At 42.4% G+C, this 21456-nt stretch overlaps 1 protein-coding gene across 1 annotated transcript in view; it reads left to right on the forward strand.

Moving 5' to 3' along the window:
• Window positions 1–1513: 1513 nt before the first annotated feature.
• Window positions 1514–21456, forward strand: part of LOC143296941 (uncharacterized) — a 33390-nt gene continuing 13447 nt past the window's right edge. The window contains 3 exon segments of the mRNA XM_076608977.1: window positions 1514–1559; window positions 3342–3458; window positions 5485–5566. Coding sequence (XP_076465092.1) covers window positions 5501–5566 — 66 coding nt within the window. The 5' untranslated portion in view covers window positions 1514–1559; window positions 3342–3458; window positions 5485–5500.

Raw genomic sequence — 21456 nt, forward strand, 5'->3', positions numbered from 1 at the left:
TTATCCCCACATCTTTTGAACTGCTGTATTGCGACGTTTATAGGGCGTTCACTGGGTTGTAAACCTCCCCTTTTATCATCACTTTGAGCTGATTGAGAGTGAGATACTGATTAATACACAATCAAATCTGAGTCGCCCGCCTGAACCCATATGCTATGTGAACATCCGGATGCAGTTCAGCCGTGACTCAGTAGCAGGAATGGAAGGAAAGAGAGAGACAGAGACAGACTGAGACGGGGATATTCTAACGGCATTGGTTGTTACTACCATGCAGATTTCACAGTCATGAATAAAGATACTGACATACATCCGGAAAACTTGAAAAACATCAGTACTCAAGAACGGAACTGATGCAATATTCCTCTTCACCGCGGCCGGAATAACTTAGCCTAAATGGAACAATAATCATTACAGCGCGAAACTCGGAAAATATATAAGCGTGAAATGGTAATAGTTCAAATTAACAGGTTAACAACGATCAGTGTGTTTTCGTTGAAAATGCCATGGGTATGTCAAAGACTGCCAGTGAGAGAACAGAACTCGAATGTTTTTTATTGAGGGTAAAAGCTGTGGATAAGCTTCTCAGTGACTCTGTCGGTGGCCTGCACGGCCGTTTGGTTTGATTGTTGTTTTCCACCCGGCGTGATTGATGCATGCCCTGAACACCAATTAAGACTTAAATAAAAGCATGGAGAACAAAACAGAAAAAAGAAGTAGAAAGAGGAGGGAAGCGAGGGTGTTTTTGTTGTTATTGTCACGTTGTTCAAGTTTTTTAGGTTTTTTTAAAAATTACGTTATGAACAGGCGGGAACTGAGCGGGACGCCGGGTGCGACAGACTTACGTAACAACACACACACACACACACACACAGACTTAGAGCCTGAGACTGAGCAGTATGAGAGGTGGTAGCCTTGAATTAGGGACTCGGCGGAAGTGCCGCATCAGTGGTCACAGTAGGCTTAGCCGCCAGTGGAACATCCTGGCGAACCAGAGTTCCGGATTCTGTTCTCACTTCCTGAGACCGGATGGGAATATTTACAACCACCATCTCATCAGACCTTAAGTGAGTGGGTACTGTATTATCTTTCGGAACTGAAGAGACGATATATCACAATTATGTATATATTGCCCGAGCCGTGATGCATTTAGCGCGATTCAAAGAACTAAAGGAAATAAGAAAGTTCTGCCTTGGCAAAAGTAATCAGTATTTTAAAATAAAACCCACCACTACCACCACCAATATCAACAACAACAAAACTTTACTGGGAAACAAAATTGAACACACTTGCAGGCACTGAAGAGAATGGAATAAATAAATAAATAAAACGCTTGACGCAGCACTGTGGCGACGCAGAGCAGCCCGAATTTAACACCTTGAGAGATATATGTTGCCCATGACAAAAAACAGATAAATATTAATCAGAAGAATCTTGGTATTGCGATGGCCAAGCGTGCCAACTTTCTGGAAAAAACAAAACAAAACAAAGAGAGGCCACTCTTTGTTAGAGTAGCGTACCATCCAAGATGGCGTCCGCCTAAGCTTCTGCTGCTGAAAACAGTAAGTTTCTTAGCATTCAATACACGTACTGTTTGAATCAGCGTTAACACTGGATACACAAAACGTAGTAGCAGAAATGACACACACGTGACCGTGCAATAATATAGTTCGGTCGATCTGTTCTTCCGTAGAATACAAAATGAACAGATAATTTGCAGACGCACTGAAGGCTCGTTACATCATTTGCTGCTACTCTTGAGCATGCCGAGTTTGTTTGTTTATAGATTAGAAATCGACATGCTGCAGTTTACCTTTTATTGACCAGTTAAATTCTAAACGCGCTGTTCATTGTCCAGATAGTTATACTGACAAAATATAGATATTAAGAATTGAATTTTAGGTTTGAGCGTGGTTGGCGACAGCAAACTAGGAAAGTTCTACAGTTGACTGTTGAGACTTGAGTATACGTCTTGTCTGTGGAACTGTTACTAATGGGAAGTAACACATTTGGGTAATACACATTTGAACCAGTAGCCCAATAATGAAGCTACAAATAAGGTTTACGAGTCTGTTAGTATCTTTTCTTTATCTCCTTCCTTTTTAATATTGATGTGCACTGATTTGTATCATTTTATCCCAAGAAATTAGGAATGATTATATGTTGCACACTAACTCAAAGATATGATTATGCTTTCACATACATACACTGATACAGGCTCATGTGTGTCTCAGTGGTAGTACTGATATACCTACTGTTCTCTTTCTTTAAATTCTTGTGTGTGTTTTTGCCTGTGTACAGCCACCCAGTTAATATAGCAAAGTGTTGTTCACTGAAGAGGAGTTAATAAGAGACAAACTGTGTTAGTGTGTATGTTATGTATTCCTCTGTGTGTGTGTGTGTGGTGTTGTTGTTGTTTTGTCCTTGTCTGTTTTGACAATGAAGTAAAGTTTCTTGATCAAAGTATAAAACTGATCTCAGTGTTGTTCTACAAGTTCCAGTGAATAAGTAATTTCAGAACCTAGGGAGGAGAAATCCTTTTCATATTTCCTTAAAATATCTGGACAGCAATGACAGAATAATCTACATCTCTTCTTTCCTATTACTCAACATTCTCACCAACATACTTTATATTGCAGTTGATTTAACTTTATTCTGTTTATCGTTCGTTGTTCCCTTCTTCAAGTCAGCTTTTCTGCCACCTTTGTTCACACCTCTGGAAAGTACAAGATCACCCCATTGCTGCTGCTGTGTCACATTCGATTAGCGTTCTGGTCAGTTTTGCAGATTTGAGCTCAGAAACAAACCGTTTAGATTCTTAATGGTTTCCTTGTGTTTGTCTGAGCTAAAAAGTACTATAGTAAGCCCCTTTTTCACAAGATTGCACTACTCAGCTGCATTTTTACATCAGAACTACAGTCCTTGAAGTTGTTACAGTGTTGGAAGAGCTCAGCAGTCAACTGGTGATTGTATTGGGTATTGATATTATGTTATTTGGCTTACAAATGTGAGTGACCCGAAACATGAATCAAGTCAGAGAGTTATTAATTTACTTCCCTTGCACATTCTTATGCTATTCTTGTTGAATTATTATTGGAAATAGTCACAGGGAAAACTGTTTTGACTTCGCTTTGGGTCTTTTGTCTTCAGTCAATGTTATCTATGTATCCTCTGTCACAATATGTTTTCCCCAGTTTGCTTAACGGATGATGTTGGTAATGACTATTGGTGATGACTTCATCCTCATCTGATTTTTACGCTAACATTAGCCTTTTTATCTGTCTGAAAACTGCTTTTTTTTTTTTTTTCAGTTCGTTAAGCAGTGGATGGTGTTGTTTTGTCAGGTTTGTGAGCAGGCTTGATCAGTGTGGCGGTTGTTACACCAGGATAGAGGTTGTTACACAGCGCAGAGAAAGAGAGAGAGATGTCAGCATGGACTTTCAGTTGATGTAGATCTGATGGTGAGTCTTTTTTTGATAATTTTATTGAAAGCATTTTTTAAACATCCTATGATAGGTAAGAATAATCAAAAAGGAATAAAACTTGTCAGAAAAAAAGATAATGCATTAAAAAGAAATGGGCAGATGGGTGTAGGATGTTTATTCAGCACACAAATGACAATAGGCCTGATCTGTGCATTGGGTTTATGCAAAGGTCGGGCGTGTGCTGCTTTTATTTAGATAATTTGTCTACAGCAGATATGGTGTAGTGTATATGGATCTGTTCACAAGCTCGGACACCTTCTTGAAACTGAAACTTCAGAGGATAAAACTGGATTCCTACATAAGAAACGTTGACACAAGACCACCTTCACTTGATTAAAAGCATGCATGTATATCTACTTGTATTGCCACACATGCAAATTAATACATAATACATGGTGATGGTGATGTTCGACTTGTATTCTTGGAGTTGGACCCCTTCTTAATTTGTCTCTGTTGTGTTCATGTCACAGTGTGGTTGTCTATCTATAAGGATGTTTCTGTATCTGTCACTCCATTATATACGGGGACAGAGGTAATATTTTCATGAAGTTGAATGGATTCAAATCTCAGGGAAAGTGAGGTCCCTTAGGAGTATGAAGACATAAAAACTACATACATAATTATGTGCGTGTGTGTGTGCGTGTGTGTGTATATATATGATAGAAACACACGTACACGCACGCACACATGCATGCATGCATACACATTCACCTGTAGTACACATGCACACACAAAAAAGCACAATAACATCGGACACACACAAACGCACAGTGACACACACATAATTAAAAAGAGAGAATCAGCTGTTTGTCAGTACCTGGGGAAAACTAGGAAGGGTTTTTTTCTTCTTTCTTCTTTTTGTTTGTTTTTTGGTGTTTCTTTTTGGGGGGATGGGGGGGCTGTTGCTGGGAGAAGCGCTCAGAGCTCAAAGGTAACTCCAACCAAGTTAAGAGTCAAGAGGTTTTCTTGAGAGCTTATACTGCACATGCTGGTTTCATTTAGTTCTAGAGGATGATGTCTTTAGAGTTAGTTATTGTACAACATTGTGATATGCTTTTTGAGGGGTATGAGGATTTAACAGACAGTGATAAATAACAGAAAAGGTGAAGGAAGAAAAAGAGAAACATTTTATCGGGACCCTATAAGAAATGTTTCTGCCGTATTCAGATGTTCTGTTCACTTTTAATGTTTTGTGTCCGTCTGTCATTGCATTTAAAAAGCGTTCCACCATATCACATTTTCCTGCTCACATCCCACAGCAGAATGAATCTTAGTGAAATAGGTGAAAGCAGCAAACCAATTTTAGCACATTGTTTTGGCTTGTTCTGAGACATTCAGCCAAAAACTGAAAAAGGGCTCAACTGGCTGTCAGAATGATGTATATTAAACTGCGACATAATCTCAGTTATCAAAACATGAATGTTCTTCAGTGTATCATTGTATGAAAAGCGATATGACTGTTACTTCTAGTGACACAGAAGCATGTAACTTGAAGTCATTGGTGCTTTGGTCTTCCTTTGACTCATAAATTAAAGGTTACAGAGAAATGATTTATTAATGACAGGTGCAGAAACACAAACCCAGGGTATCCAGGGTTTGTGTTCATCTTTGCCTGTGTGTTTGTTTGTCTGTGTACTGGATACCCTGGGTTCGTTTTTCTTTGTGATACCCCCACCCTCCACCCCCAACATCTTCCCACTCCCACCCTTCATCTTCATTATTCTGAATTACTGATTGCGCTTCAAAATACTTTTCTGGGCAGCTGTTTGTGTTACAGGGTTTTCTTTTCCCACACAATCTGTCCTTTGTCCTTTGGTTTTCTTGCTGTCTTTGTGTGTGTGTGAGTGTGTGTGTGTGTGTGTGTGTACAGTTAACTTTCAACATTGACAATTACTTTTCATTGCTATGGCAGATCATATAAGAAACAAACTTTATAGGACTCCAGATGGTAATCTTTTGATTTGACTTTTCCTGTCATACTGAATTTGTTTTACTGAGACAGGTTCAGCTGTGATTGAATGGAAGGAGGTCAAGTACTTTTTTCCTTTGCTGTATATTACTGTTGGCCTGGGGCAGTGAGAAAGGTAACAGAATCCAGGCTCTGTGTGTGTGTGTGTGTGTGTGTGTGTGTGTGTGTGTTGGAGAGAGGAGTGGGATGGTGTGAGGTGAAAGAACATTGACAGGACAAAAACAAGAAGTGTTGGAGACTTGTGGCGTTGTGCCAAACCCATTGGAAACAGAGATAGTGAAGACTTCTGAGATTGCTAGAGTGGATCTAGCTGTCTGGGTGGAGTGTCGCTATGTGATTTTTGTTTAGTAATATTTTTATATATTTAAAAAAAAAAAAAAATCAGAAAGACATGTATATAATAAGATTCAGGGACTTGATGTTTTGTTTTCTTTTGTTTTTTTATAAGTCAGAAAGACATGTATTGATGTATATCATAACACTCAGGGACATGATGAAACATTTAGTTTCAAGCGCTTAGATTTGTCTATGCACAAGATTCAGCACTATATAAATACCATTATTATTATTTATTATTTTACTTTCAGAACAGACAGAAGACAAAATACAAAATTTCCTGTGGCAAAGTTTCAAAGCTATTAGAAAGGTTTGAGGAGAGAGGTTTCGCTGTCTGCTGTGGGGAAAGAGGTCAAGTATCCCTCTCTCAGCTTTGCCATGCCACAACTATCCACCCACTGACTAAGCCAAGTGAGAAGGACACTAACATTATCCAGGCTGTGTGTACTTACAGGAGGGGGTGGGGGGGATGAAGAGGGTTTATGGATGTGTGGATGAACACCATCAAGCTCAGTATCCTATTCAGCTCAGTGGTGAACACCAGCAGAATCAAAACAAGTTGTATGGGGGGTATATAATTACACATAACACTTTAAAACAAAAGGTGGATGAGAACATGGGTGGAAAGCAAAAGAAACTATGGGCAAGACCTCTTTGAAAGAAATGATGAGTTAGTTTTCACAGTGGACATTATATGTATATTATGAAAGAAAAGAGGAGAGGTGAATTATGGATTGCTAGAATGGTCTTAAGATGGGGTGGAGTGTCATCACCTGGAGAATGTGGTGTACGCCCTGTCATGTGCCATCAGTCTGCCTTTGCTCTCACTTGCGTCTACTGTTTCGTGTCAGCTGAGAGAACTTTGTGGGTTGCTGTAGCATTGACAAGCCCCTATAGTCAAAGGACCTGGATGGATCGGGTTTTATAGACATTGTTGCCTGTGTGCAGCCACTTAGATTTTTTGGAGCTCTGTGTGTGAGAGAGAGAGAGAGAGAAATGGTACACAAAACAGATGCTGACGTCTGCGAACGTTGTGGCAGATTCTGCTGTTGCTGGTTTAGTTTCTCATCTCTTCTTTCTGCCTCCATGCATCTCTTCCCCTTCCCCTCCCTCTTTCTCTCTCTCTCTCTCTCTCTCTCTCTCTCTCTCTCTCTCTCTCTCACTTTTAGTGGGAGATCCTTTTTTCTCCAATAAAATGGAATTGGAATGTATCGGCTGATTCTCTCTCTCTCTCTCTCTCTCTCTCTCTCTCTCTCTCTCTCTCTCTCTCTCTCTCTTCATCTCATCTGTTTACCCCACTCACTTTCCCCTTTCTCTCAGAGTGCCAGATTCGTTTTCTGATGAGATGGCTTTTTTTGATTACATTCTTTCCCAGCCTCCTTTCCATATACCTCTCCCCAAACACCTCCACCCTCTCTAAACCTGGCTCTACCTTCACCCATAGCTGTTTTCACCGTCTCACTCCCTTTTTTTCCGCTGAATGTCAGATTCATTTTCTGATGAAATAGATGGCTTGCAGGATGACTTTGGCTCTCCCTCTCCTCAAACCATCTCCATCCGTGTCTGTTTCACTTCCATTTACCCTCTCAGAATGTCGGATTCGTTTCGTTTGGATAGAATGAGTTTCAGGATTGCTTTCTTTCTCCAGTCCCAACCCCGAACCCCCTCTTTTTTGTTGTTGTCGGTGTTCTATGTATTTTCACATTCTGTTTACAGCTATTCAATATACTGACTGTGGAAAATAAACAATAAAAGCGATGCAACGATGCAGGAGAAAGTAGGCCCCCAACCGCCACCACCCTGTTCCCACCCTGGCCATTGCCTCCTCTGTTGTTTGTTGTGGATGGAGTGGTGTTGAGAAGAGCTGTGCTTGTGAACGTGAATGGCTTTTCTTATGTGCAGTGCAGTTTTGCATTTGGATGAATAATGACATGCACTTACGTTATTTAAAGAAAATGCAATCCAGCAATGACATGCCGTAAACACACGTGCGCGTACAGACACACATACACGCAGACACTCTCTCTCTCTCTCTCTCTCTCTCTCTCTCTCTCTCTCTCTTCTGTCTCTGTATTCCATCTCCTCACAGTTTTGTTTTTGTTGTTTTTATAACAAAAGCACTGGAAATTCTGCCCAATCAAGAATGAACCATCCAGTTATGTTGAGGGAAAAGTTACGAAGTTAATGTTGAAAAATCAACACCACGCTTGTTTCGTTCTGTCTGAAGGGCACTCCGTGGGAAACTAAACATATCTGACAGGGACTTCTAAAACAATTTAGAAAGGAAGACTACCAACTGACACTCACCCGCGTGCAGATCTGGTAGTAATGACAGGTGGTACTCATGATGGAAGAGGAGACTTTATACCACCCCCCTACTCCCCCACCCCCTTTTATTCTCATTCTTGCTTTCTTTCCTTCTCTCTTCCGTTTCTTTCTTTCTTTCTTTTTCTTTTTTTTTTACCTCTCTCTCTCTCTCTCTCTCTCTCTCTCTCTCTCTCTCTCTCTCTCTCTCTCTCTCTCTCCCCCCCCCCTCTCTCTCTCTCTCTCTCTTTCTCTCTCTCCAGACTGAGGTTGAGAATGATTAAAGTGAATGGGAAAATGATAAAAACAGATAGGTGGACGTCATTGATTTTTCGCTGATAATGTTTTGACCATTCTTGTGAATAGGGAAAGGCACTAAAGGATTTTACTCACCAGTTTTACTGTCTCGATTTTGTTCAATTGTGGTCAGTTTTTTGGTTTTTGATTTGGTTTTTTTTGTTGTTGTTGTTTTTTTGTTTTGTTTTTTTTTTCCTGTTTTTCTTTAGATGACTTATTTTTTCCTTCAAAGGTAGAGATCCTTCTTGTGGAAACAATAAATTGCTTTTCTCCTCATGCTGCTCTTTTAAGCTTCATGGATTTTTCATCGTTTTTTTTTTTTTTTTTGTTTTTTCTGAAGGGGGTCTGTGGAATGGAATCATTTGGGGAGATGGGATTGGGAATAGTTATTAGATAAAAATGAGGGAGTAGAAAAGAGATTAAGTGTGGAGCGGTGGGTAGCTAGATAGGGGACGTGATGTGTTGGTCAGAACGGGATGGTGTTATATCTGAGAGCCACCCCAATACACCCCCCTAAATTCTCTCGCACCTCTCCCGCAGGCGATTTACATCTCCAGACATGACAAGCTTTGTTGTGATGAATTCCAGACTCCGGGTTGTCTTCGGATTGCGAGTGGAGGGAAAATCATTTTCGCGCAGTGTAGAGGCCTGTCAGTATATATACACATCCTGCATGCCGGAAAACTTAATGCCAGGAGAGGGCATTCTCGCAGGAGAAGAACTTTTCAGAGAGCTTCACGTCGGGTCTGAAACGCCAGCGTTAATTTAGCCCGTAAGTCTTTGCCGTTCCCATTCCCACGATCGCGTTGGCACCACGCTAGCCTAGGTTATTGTTTGTCAACAAGTGGGACAGGATGCCCCGCTCTGGAAACCTAGAGAGGGTGTGGGGGCAGAGGGTTGCCGGGTGGGGGTGTTGTTGTACTGTTGACAGTAAGATCGGGACCATGGGACGTGAAAGGTGGGAAGTGTAATTATTAAGTGTCTGTTCATTCCAAGACTCTTTCCCGTGATGCTCATGTGGGTATTTGGAGGGGGCATTCCATTTTAAGTTCTTTTTATGGACTGTGCTTTCTGTCTTTATTACTGGAAAAGCCGAGTTCACGGTCTTAGTTGGTGTCGGCATCGTTTAAAATGTTTATCTCAGGGTAAATAACTTAATGCCATTTTAATGGTGTGACTGGTTGTCGGGTTCTTCTTGAGTGAAGGGGAAACACTGACGTTCAGCACATTGTAGCAAAAAAGAAATTGGCAGCTGTGGGGAGTTGGAGACCGAACGTTGCACAGAGGAGAACAGATCGCAGAGACAATCTGGATCATCAGTATGGAACCCCTCTTAAAGCTGCAGCGTATGATTTCGATGTTTGACGCAGCTGATAGAGGTCTTCATCAGAACCCAAAAGCCCATCATCTGCTGGTCCGTTGCCAGGTGAGCAACTCTGTATGAAGTGCTTCGTGCTTGAAAAATTGAAAATTAAAATTAAAAACGAAAGAAAGAAAGAAAAAGACGAGGAAAAAACACGAAAATTTAAAAATTATGATAATAAAAAAAATATTAAAAAAAATTAAGGCAAAAAGGAAGCAGTTGGATGGAGGTGATTAGTGTGCCATAAGAGGGTGTTTTGGGGATTGTTTTTGTTTGTTTGTTTTTTCTTGACTTTCCAAACTTTGCTTTTTGCAGCTGATTGATTTAATTTGTTACTCTGCCAGCTACCGTGCTGTTTGCGCCATTTTGTCGCCTGCTGTCTATAAGTTGTCGTGTGCTTAGCAGGGTCCAAACTGAACCCTTGTTCCATCCTGGTTTGAACTAGCTGTTACAGTATTCTCAGCTTCAGAATGGCTTGTTTGTGTTATATGAACTGCCTTTTTTGGGTATCCTCAGCTTCAAAACGGCTTGTTGATATATTTTTTGTTATTTCGCTGTTTGTTTTTTTCTTTGTTGTTTTTTCATCCCTGTGGTGGAGTGGGTTGGAGGAGGGTTGTGGTAGAGCGGGAATGGCTTTGTCGTGTCACGATTGTGCTGGTGGTATCAGTATGTATTTCGAACTTCTGAGACATCGGTCTCTTCTTTGTTCTCATTTTCTTTCCCTTTGCCTGTCACTTGTGAATCTCTCTCTCTCTCTCTCTCTCTCTCTCTCTCTCTCTCTCTCTCTGTGTGACTTCCCTCCCTCCACCCCCCCCCACTCTCTCTCTCTCTCTCTCTCTCTCTCTCTCTCTTTCTATCCGCTCCACTCTTTTCTCTGCCACTGTCTCCACCTATCCCTCTCCCTCTATTACTTCCCCTTCCGTCCTGCCCCACCCCCACCCCCACCCCTCCCCCTCCGCCATCCTCCTTCTCTGTGTCAAATATATGTGCCTATTTCTGTCTGTGATTGTGGAGCCGAGCGGAATTTTGTGTCTTGGGGAAAGGGGATATGTAAGGACATTGTATGGTGCTATTCAGCGAGGCAGGAGTTGGAAGTTGCACGATTATGATGCCCCATCACTTAGGACGGGTGTAACCAGGGGAGGCTTCCATCCTGCCCTCCTTTCCCCCCTGGTCAAGTGAGATTTTATCATTTATTGGAAGTGGATGTGTTGCTCAGACAAAGAACTCTTGCAAGCAGGAAAAAAAAAAGTTTCGTCGTGTTTCTTTGAAGCGTACATTGACTGCGTTGGCTGTGAAGTCATGGAGATGGAAACTCTACGTTTTGGAGATTGGCATGTCAAAGTTGAAAGCTCGCTCTCTCTCTCTCGTGGTCTAATCCGGGATTGATCAGAGGGAGAGAGAGCACATGTCTGTCTGCTACTCCTCTGCTTCACGAGAATAGTTTTTAAGACTGGACACTCAATTGATTGGTTGGCATCGAACGATTGTTTTTTCCCAGTGACCCATTTTCCATCACTTAAGACTGGCGGGTTTCCAGTATGTTTGTCATCTCATTCATTTAAAGGAACGATAGAGAAGAGGAGACATTGGTGTGTGTGTGTGTGTGTGAGGAGGAGAGAGTTGGAGTTATAACGATACGAATACGATGGGGTCAGTGGTTGTTACCGTAGAAGGACAGTTTGCTTAACGACATAATAAATGGTTGGGACGACAGTGAGGGTACTGTAATCTGTTAGCTTTTCTTTTTTTCTTTTCTTTTTTTTTTTTCTTCCTTTTTTTAAAACTGATTGGCATTGATTTTTTTTTTTTTTTTTTTAAGGTTAAACCATCATTCCTCATCATTATGTTCATGGCTCAGAAAACAATCAGTGGAACGTTTGTTAATCGTGTAGCGACGGTCTTCCGGTTTTCAGATTTATTAAATGCTTCACGTGAACTGGGAATATTGATGTGGCATAACCAACATCGTTCACTGTGTCTTGGTACTCGAGTGTCTCGGCAACATTCTGCAGATGCCACTGGGATCTAATATTTCATGCAGAAACAAAACATAACGTGCTGATGTGATTGGTGCAGAGGAAGACTGTATTATTTATGTTGCCACACTGCGTGGCAATTGCCATAACCTTGGTAGTTGGATCGGTATGTGGAACTTGCATTTATGCAGTCCGCTACTGTTGCCATGGCATTGTAAGGATAAAAATCAATATTGACGGCGGCAACTGCGCTTAGACAGCAGAGATTGTGCGACCACTTCTCGGATTGGTCGGTTCTGTGATTGGCCAACAGAGCGGTGATGTGATGCATGAGCCTTTCATGGCTGCTTGGCAGTGAACTGGCAACAGAGTAATGACACTCCCCCACCACACCCTTCCCCCTCGCCAATCTTACTACTTTAGCCCTCCCATACCCTCCCTGCCTTCTCCACAGCTCATCCTTTCCACCCCCGCCCACACACACACACATTTACTCACTCACTCACTCACTCACTTATAATAGCGCGATGTAGGAAGAAACGCTTTTAGCAACAGCCAGGCAGTCTCCCCAGGAAGCGTTTGATGTGGTGTACGCTACATTTGGCAGAGCTTTTCTTTATTCGCTCCCGCTTGTCAGTAAGGTTGAGGAGTAGTGGGTGAAATTACTGTAATGGATGAGGCATCTATCGTAACTCCTTGGGATTGGAATTCAAGTTTGTTTGAACCCTCCACCCCCATTCCTTTTAAAAACAACAGAAGAACGCTGTGGGCACAGGGTAGGTGATGATTATGCCCAACTAGAACGAATCAGACATTAAGATGTGCTGGGAAAAGCTTCGCCATCATCAGGGCTAATTGAGTACACATGTATATCGTCTAAAATCTTACTTTATGAAAAGACAAACTCAAGAACACAAGTACAGAACGACGAGGTTGCGTCAGCGATTCCCTTTTCGACTCTGTAGCAGACGTTTTGCTTGTCTTGTAGCTTAACTGGAAGACATACTGTCTTCGTTGTGATTTTTTTTGTTTCGCGTGTGCTGTCTGTTGTCTGTGACCATGACAATCACATGGAAACTATAGCTGTGACTATTCGCAAGAGAATTACAGTCTTAGTTGTGTTTTTTTAGATAATCTTCTGCAAATGATTTTCCAGTAGGTATCGTATTGATAATGATTATTGTGCTAGGGGCAGGATGAGGTACAAATGTTCGTTTCATACATTTTGTTGGTTAAGAAAAAAAAGTCGTGAAATTCTGTTGTGTGCCACAACTGTTTCTGCTGTTAAGTGTGTGTAGTCTAAGGGAAAGAATGGATTTATGCCATGAAAAGCTTCTTTCCCTTGAGTCCCTCTATGGTCATCTGCTGCCCATCGGGCGAACCCGTGCAATTCCATAATTATGCAGGAGTAATGGAACGGTAAAATGAAAACTTAACAAAGTATCAGCAAAAGCATATGTTCCGTCAGTCACGTTAAAACCTGCCCACCCATTGATGTGAATGAATGTAAGTTGCAGCCCACGAAACAAGAATAAATGGTAAATTCAGGGAAATTTAACATGTTCCTTATGGGAAACAAGGGAGAGAGTGTAGAGGGTGTTAGTGTCGTTGGGGGGGGTGGGGGGGGGGAGTAAACTGTTTTAGATGCTTTAATGTTCAAGCTGCACCAGAAGTATTGAACATGATTATATTGCTGTCTTGGCAGGGTGTAAAGATAACAACAACAAACAAACAAAATCATGTTGAAATAAATTTGGATAGTTGCACACAGTTTTTGTCTTAAATACATATATTCGGGTTTCGGGTGTGTGCATGATGGGTATACATGTGCATGTTTCCACAACCCACCAAATACTGATATTAATAGCAGGATCTGTAGCATGTGTTTATAACATGTATATGTAACGTGTATTTATCTCCTGAATGTGTATGCACATGAAGGGGATAAATGCGGCACTGGAAGGTTGGTACAATCGTCATGTGTTGTCATGGGAAACCTGAGAATTTTCCCCCTTAAATTAACCAGTGGCGAACCACAGGTCTGTGTCAGACAACAATTTAGCCCCAACACCAGAGATTTGGGGAAATCGACAAGGGATGAGGTTTCTCCCATATCAGCTGATGACCAGGAGGACTGAGTGTATTTACACACCATTGGCTTGTGGACCAATGTATGGCACACATGACAAGTGTTGAAGGAGACATGTATGGCACATTAATTTTACAGTGGCTCGACATCTGTGATGAACCTATTCAGCAGCCAGCCCCTGTCCCAATCACCATATGATTCATTGACTCTGAGGCAACACAGGAGTGGTGTGTGTGTGGGGGGTGGGGACCTCGCAAATGGTCGAACGTTATTCCCTGGAAGCAGTCATCCCCATGGAAGAAAACTGTCCATTGACACAGCTCTCTTCTGCAAGTGGACTGATGGATGAATTGTCATCTCACCCGTCAGGCTGCTCTCTCGTTACAGTTTCCTTACGGATGTTGTCTCTCAACTTCATACAAACTGGAACTGCAAGCAAATACTTCCTCTCTCGTGCCTTGTTTATTTTTTTTGAAAGCCATACCTTCCAGACGGAACTGCTGGTCTGTTTTTGCGGACAATTTTAACAATATAAGGTCTAACAGCAGCAAGGACCTTCCTTTTTTTTTTCTTCTTCGTTTGTTTGTTTTGTTTTTGTTTTGTTTTTGTTTGGGTTTTTTCTCCACTAAAAACAGCTGAATAAGGAGCTGACGCTGAGGCTATGCAGCACTTAAACACCATCTTGGCAGGCAGGTGAGTATGCTGCTCTAAGGTCCGTGCTCCCTCCCTCGCCACCCAGCTCAACCCCATTTCCACTTCCACACCTCCCCCAATCCCGCCCCCTTGAAAACCTCGCTCTTCAGGAGTACAACACAACTTTCCTCGGCCACTTGGCGGAAACAGACAGGTTGGAAACAGCGTACATGCCTCCTTCTGCAGTATTGCTGTGGACAGAATCTACATAAATAGAACTGCCTGCATTACCAATCAAAAAGGCCATAACATCCATCCAGTAAAAAGTAGGAGTCACCTCAAGATAGAGCCCAGCCCGGATGCTTGCACCAGTAATGACTGGGACCCCAATTCAGCACCTCCAGTTGCTCAGTTTCTACAGACTGGCAGCCTTTCGAGATGTTGGCATCATTGGTACGACAATTGGTCAGCAATTCGACAATGTAGGGTGCTGGATTTTGGTGACCACCCCTGGTTGGATGCCCGATACCAGTCAAGGCCTTCCCCAAGTTCTCACCCACCCAGCAGTGAAGAACAGGAGTGGCCTTGGAGGAAGAGATAACTCCGAGTGCGATCACGGAGCTTCAAAAGACCCAGGACCAGTGTTTTACATGTGACGATGTGTATGCCCCAATCCTCAAGACCACAAATGGTCATCACCTTCCTCAGGACATTCCCAGCGTTGTAACGTGGATCAAGTTCAAGATAGTTGTTGACTCAGATCAGGCTCCTCAACCAGCCTGGGGAAATCTGGTAGATTTCATTGACAGCTGCTTTCAAATCCTCACGCACTACGTTTCTTGACAGTATGAGTATCTGAGGTTCGCCTGGAAGGAAAGTGTGTTGCATATCAGTGCCCACCCTTTCAAGTGTTCTCTAGCTCAGAACCTCTTCACCAAGATATGCAAGAGATGGCATCTCTGGCCAGCAGAGAATTGATTAACTGTTGTATATACTTTGATTATTGGCTTAAACTGGCGAGCTTAGAGAACTCAAAATAAAGCCGAAGAAACGTGTAATCTGGATTAAAGATGGGTGTGATGCATATGACGGATTTTGAAAAATCCGCAAATGACGAAATGACGGAAGAGTTACTTACCCACACGTTTCCCTCCGCCACAATTTGTTCAGCACAAGTCATAGATAAAAACAGACAAAGAAGAAGCGAGAAGGGCTGTCACATCACCCAAGATCTAGGATCGCTGTGCTGTCTTTTCCCCCGCTACCGACATTTCACCACGTGTGAATGATTCACACGTGATTATGATCTCACTAAAACCTGAGATCATAGGTTGTCTAAGTTCCTTCATAAGCTAGCTGGACAAGGCTTATGACGTAAACGTTGCCTGCTGATATTCTTCAGTTTCCAAGCATTACCCTCACAGTACTATATGGCGTATTATTTAGAATGAATAGCAGTTTGTTCTGCACAGCGTCCTACAGTCCATGATCGTTCATATAAAAATTAAGCAGATTGACCGTTTCGGCACAGTGAGTATTACAGCCTGTGCAACTTTCTGCTCCAGAAAGTTCAGTTCTCCAGCAGTATGATCTTAAAAAGAAACAAGAAAAGCCTTCATGGCTTATGCCAGATTCCTGCTGTAAAACAACACCAAAAACGAAAATGGAGGTGGTGGTGGGGTGTGGGGAAGAGACTGGGTCGGAATCACCACAAGTACGTAAATAACAATCAGATTCCCCATATTTGCTCACCATCAGAAACAAGTGTTTGTCAAACAGAAAATTATGTGCTTAGAAATTCTGTTTGGGCAAGCCACATTGATAGGCATTTTACTGTTTTACAAACATAATATGCACCATTATATTGATCAATCAAAGCTTCAAAACTTCTGTCTTCATCAACACTTTTCAGTTTCGATAACTCATTACAAAATCGCCAAACGCATTTTCGGGTGTGATAATACTAATAATACACGATGATCACTCCAGTTCTTTCAAGTCCAGTTCTTTCAGCAAAATTAAGATATGTGCTTCAGACGTGTCCCGTGCTTAATTCTAAATTCTGGTCAGCCAGTCAGTATTTCACTTTATACGGTCATTATACCTGTGCACATAATCATTCTCAGAATAAATTGTATGGATTCCTTCACCTCTTTTCGATATATATTTGCTAACTTTTGATGTATACAATAGACTGCAGTATACTCTTTTCCAGACTTGAACATATTTTTGGTATTCACTCAACAGTTCTGAATTGGTTTTCTTCATACCTATCCAGCTGCTTACAGGTTGTCTCTGTAAAAAACTTAAGAGTCTCATCCAACCCTGATCTTCTATGGTGTGCCACGAGGCTCTGTCCTGGGCCCCGTTCTCTTCGTTCTGTACACTGTTCCTGTTTCTGATGTCATTTCTGGCCATTCTGTTCTTCAGCACTCTTTTGCTGATGATACTCAGCTACAAAAGTCTGCAGAACCAAACCAAGTACACAGTCTGATTCTGTTAATGCAAGATTGTATTCTTTATGTTAAATCCTGGATGACATTCAACAAACTAAAGTTAAATGATGACAAAACTGAAACTTTAATTATTTCCTCTGCAAGAATGTCCACATCTACTTCTTTTCCTGCCTCTTTTGTGGTTGATGATGCCACAGTTCAGTTGTTTTTTTTGTTTGTTTTTTTTTTGTTTTGTTTTTTTCCAATCACCAAAGGAACCTTGGAGTCATACTTGACTCAAACTTAAGCATGCATGCCCAGGTAGTAAATCTGATTCGCTTAATCAGTTGTGAACTTCATCACATCAACTCTATCCGTCAGTACCTTTCTGTCGAAACTTCTAAAACTCTTATTTCTGCTTTTGTGCTGTCACGAATCAACTACTATGATTCTCTTCTCATAGGCTGTCCACATAGTGTTCTTCAGCGAATTAAAAAACTTCAAAACAAGGCTGTCCGTCTGACTCTCAGAGTCCCACGTGCTGATCACAGTTCTCCTCACCTCCGCACTTTACATTGGCTCCTCATTGAAGCGAGAATTAAATACAAAGTTGCGTGTCTCTGCTATTCTGCTTTCCACTCCGCAGGACCTACTTATCTTTCTGATCTTAGTGTTTACACTCCCGCAAGAAATCTCCACTCTTCCTCTGGCTGTTACCTTTTGAAACTTCCTCGTGTCAGTACAAGAACGTGTGGTGAACGTTCTTTTTTCTTTGTTGCTCCTCACATCTGGAACAAGAGTGTCATGAATGATTTTTGTAACTTGTAATATTTTTCTTTCATGTAAAGCGCCCTGAGCAAGGGCGCTATATAAATGTACATTATTATTATTATCTCTATCCTTTATGAATTCACATACAAGAGATGTTGTTTCATTCACAGACAAACGACCACTTTGGAGAATGTGGATAGTGTAAGACATTCACACAGTGTAAAACGTAGTTGCATTTCTATGCATTGCTTGAGTATGTTTTAAAATAAAATGATGAATTGGATAAATTATATATATTTTAATACATACATACATACATATATATACACACACATATATATATATATATATATATATATATATATATATTCCCATACTATATTCACATTTATGTCTCATTACCTGGCAAGATTTTGCTGCTCCCGGCAGATATATGCATCACTGTAACTTATATACAAACTAAAAGTTCTTACATTTAAAATCAAAATAAAATCAAATAAAAAGCTCAGCTATTAAGTGTGCATGTGTGTGGACGCTCCATGATGAATGTTATTATTATTTTTGTGGTTTGGAATTTAGTAGTTTGATTAGTGTTATTACAGTGGAACAGGTGATACTTACATCGCCAGGATGGAATCGGTGTTGTGTCTGTGGTGTGCTGCAGTGCATGAGCTCACTTGTTTGAATGTGTGTGTGGAATGATGAAATGCGTTTTAACGCAGGAATACTTTTTAAAATTCGATGCATGAATATTTTCCTGTCTGAAAACAATCAGAAAGGTAAGTGAGATTGGGCGTGGGTCAGCGCTAAACCATTGGGAAAAAGGCCGTTGCAGACAGCCTTCACTGTGTTGGCAAAGGGCAGGTGGTGGTGATTTATGCTAGGGCTGTCTCACCCTTGGCATTTGGCCAGCTCACCGCCTGTGCACAGCATAGAATGACTGATACCCCCACCCTCCTGTTCCCCTCTCCCTCGTTTTTGCTGGCTCTGCGCCTCCCTTCCCATCCACTCAACACCACCACTACCCTTCACCAGCAGTTCATTCTCCTCCCCATGGTGAAAGATCGGCAGTGGTGGGAAGACAGCACAGCGATCCCAGACGGGTGACATTGCAGCCCTCCCTTACACATCCAGCCCCCACCTCCTCCCCACCCCCTACTATCCCCCCTCCCTATGCTAGCTCGCGCACAGCACAGCACAGCACAGCGCACAACTTCTTTCCCGTCCGTTATCGATTCATGACGGTCGCCTTGGCAACCGACCCCCACCTCCCCGTTATCCTCGCTGTTGACGAGTTTGGGGGAGGGAGAGAGGTGGTGGCTGGCTATGCCGCTTTCCTCCGCCCCGCGGCCACAACTGTGAGTGCTAGGCGCGGGGCTAGCCAGACAGGCTAGCACGCACACTCTGCCTGCCCTGACAGCTGTTTGCTCTTCTCTTCTTCCCTCACTGTGTTGTGTGTACAGGGCAGGGGTGGTGGTGGCTGGCTGGCTGGTTACACACTGAGATAACTTGGCAGTACTTGGCATACAGGGAGAGGGAAGGAGAATGGGTGGTGGGGGTTTGGGGTCTTAGTGTGAAGTGTATTATCTGGGGAACACGTGGGTTAGGGTTGGCAGGCACGCCAAGATGGGGAGTAGCTGTTTCCATTGTCCTCAGGCACAGGGACGTAACCGGGTTGAATAATTCCCGGATCAACTTTCAGTGGAGGCTGTGTCAGGGCTTGTCAGGTTGAACGTCAGTGTCTTGTATGTAGGAAAGTCAATTCCATGCCTGTATAACAGACATAACAGTATTACGCAATACCGCTCTACTGCCTCACCATGACATAACTACTCTTTCCCTCTATTCTTTCTCTCCCCCCCCCCCAACCCACCTACCCTGGTACCCTTCTCACCCCCTCACACACACACACACACACTTCTGTTTGCTGGGTCTTGTGATGTGTGTCTGTGTTTGCATGAAACCCCCTCCCCCCCTTTCTCCTTATCTGCCTTTCTGCTCTGACCAGTGAAAAGCACTCAGTGTCACGTGATTGTGACAAAAGCGACCCAGCAAGTGTGTGTGTGTGTGTGTACTTGTACACAGAGGGGTTGCTCCTACTTATACATTCCCATGTGGGTGTACAGAGTGATTTGAGGGGTAAGTGGTGGTGGTGTATACAGCCGTTGGGGCAAATATTGTATCGCTGTACAAGGCCCAGAGGCGCGTTCCTGGTGTGTTTGTGTTTGGGTTTTTTTTATGGTTGGCTTCTAGTGGTTGGCAGGCGGAAGAGAGAAGCCAGGGAGTGGTGGGGGAAGAAGTAGGGGTGGGGATGGGGAGGTGTACACTGGTGTGCGGCTTCCAGGCTCAAGGCTTGTGCAGCTCTCCTCTCCTCTCTTACTACAGACAGGGCTGAAGTTTTTGGGACAACGTTGTGGCCACTCCTCCAGCACAAAGCACGCTGGCTTTCCGCTCATGACGTCCTTCCATGGCGCGTCAGCCATGACAGTTGTACCATAGAGGTAAGGATAGTGGTGACTAGGGTGGGGGGTGGGGTGTGGGGTGAGTGGTGAACTCGCTTGGCTCCCTGCCAAGAAGGGTTTTTTTCCTTTTTATCAGGGCGGCGATAAGCAAATAGGGAGTGTCAGGTGTACAGGGCAAATTGGCCACAGGCTGTGGCAGAGGGGTGGTGAGTCAAGCCTAGGCTTGTACAGTTTACAGCGACGGCCCTTTGTACAGGCAGGAAGGAAAGGAGAGGAAGTTCCTGTGTATGACTTGGAGCGTGTAACGTGTAACGCGCTTGCTTGCGGGGAGTGACAAAGTGCGTTACCTAGCTGGTGTGTGGTTATTTAAAGTGATCAGCATGCTCTTAGAAGGTTCTGGAGAGTTTATTACCAGGATTTAAATTATATGTTTCATGATTCAACCTTGACATAATAACTTAGGTTATTTCAGTTTGGAAGTTGTTCAGTTTTACAAGTTTCAAGATCTGAGCATGTTGGACTTGGGACTGTTCATTCAACTCTTGACAAGTGACTCATGACCTGCACATCAGATTTTTTTTTCTTGGTTTTATGGGCATATTTTTTTAATCCTTTTCCGAATCATATCTCACAGGTTTTACTTTTATTGAAAACATGAGAACTTTTGATAACATGAGACTGAATGCATTCAGTTGTCAATAACATTGAAGGGTAACAGCACTACCAGAAGTCCGTAGTTTGAACACACACACACACACACACACGCACACACATATATATATATATTTATATCAAATTGAAGCACATGAACAGGTGATGTGTTATCAGTTATTGCTATTGTGTGTTTTTGATGCCTTAAGTGTTTCATGGAGTTATACATCCATGGTGCACTTGATGCAGTGGTGCAATTCTTCTGATGCTTGTGCATTATGATAGTGTCTGTGCTCACAAGGTTACAGAAACACGAGATGAGGACAAAAGAAAAGTCTTCTTCTAATAAAGGACATGATGATGATTCACTGTCTATAGATGCTTTGTAATCTATCTATAGATTTTCATGTGTATATTGTTCCTAAATCTGGAAGCGCTGCTCTTTTGATTGAACCCAGTTTAAGCAGCTGTCTAGTTGTGTCTTTTATCGTAGTTTGTGTTTCAAGGTTTCGGCTTACACTAGTGTGATCATGGGTTACATGTTTGTGGTCTTGAGGTGATGTTAGGTAATTGTATGATCTTGAATCATTGTTATGAGATTCGGGTTGTTATCAGTTGCTGATTGGTAAGTTTGATATTACATTCTCAGTCAGTGTATGAGAGTTTATAGTGTTCAAACCCCAAA

The sequence above is a fragment of the Babylonia areolata genome, chromosome 22 (assembly GCF_041734735.1).
Source record: "Babylonia areolata isolate BAREFJ2019XMU chromosome 22, ASM4173473v1, whole genome shotgun sequence".
Classification (NCBI taxonomy): Eukaryota; Metazoa; Mollusca; class Gastropoda; order Neogastropoda; family Buccinidae; genus Babylonia; species Babylonia areolata.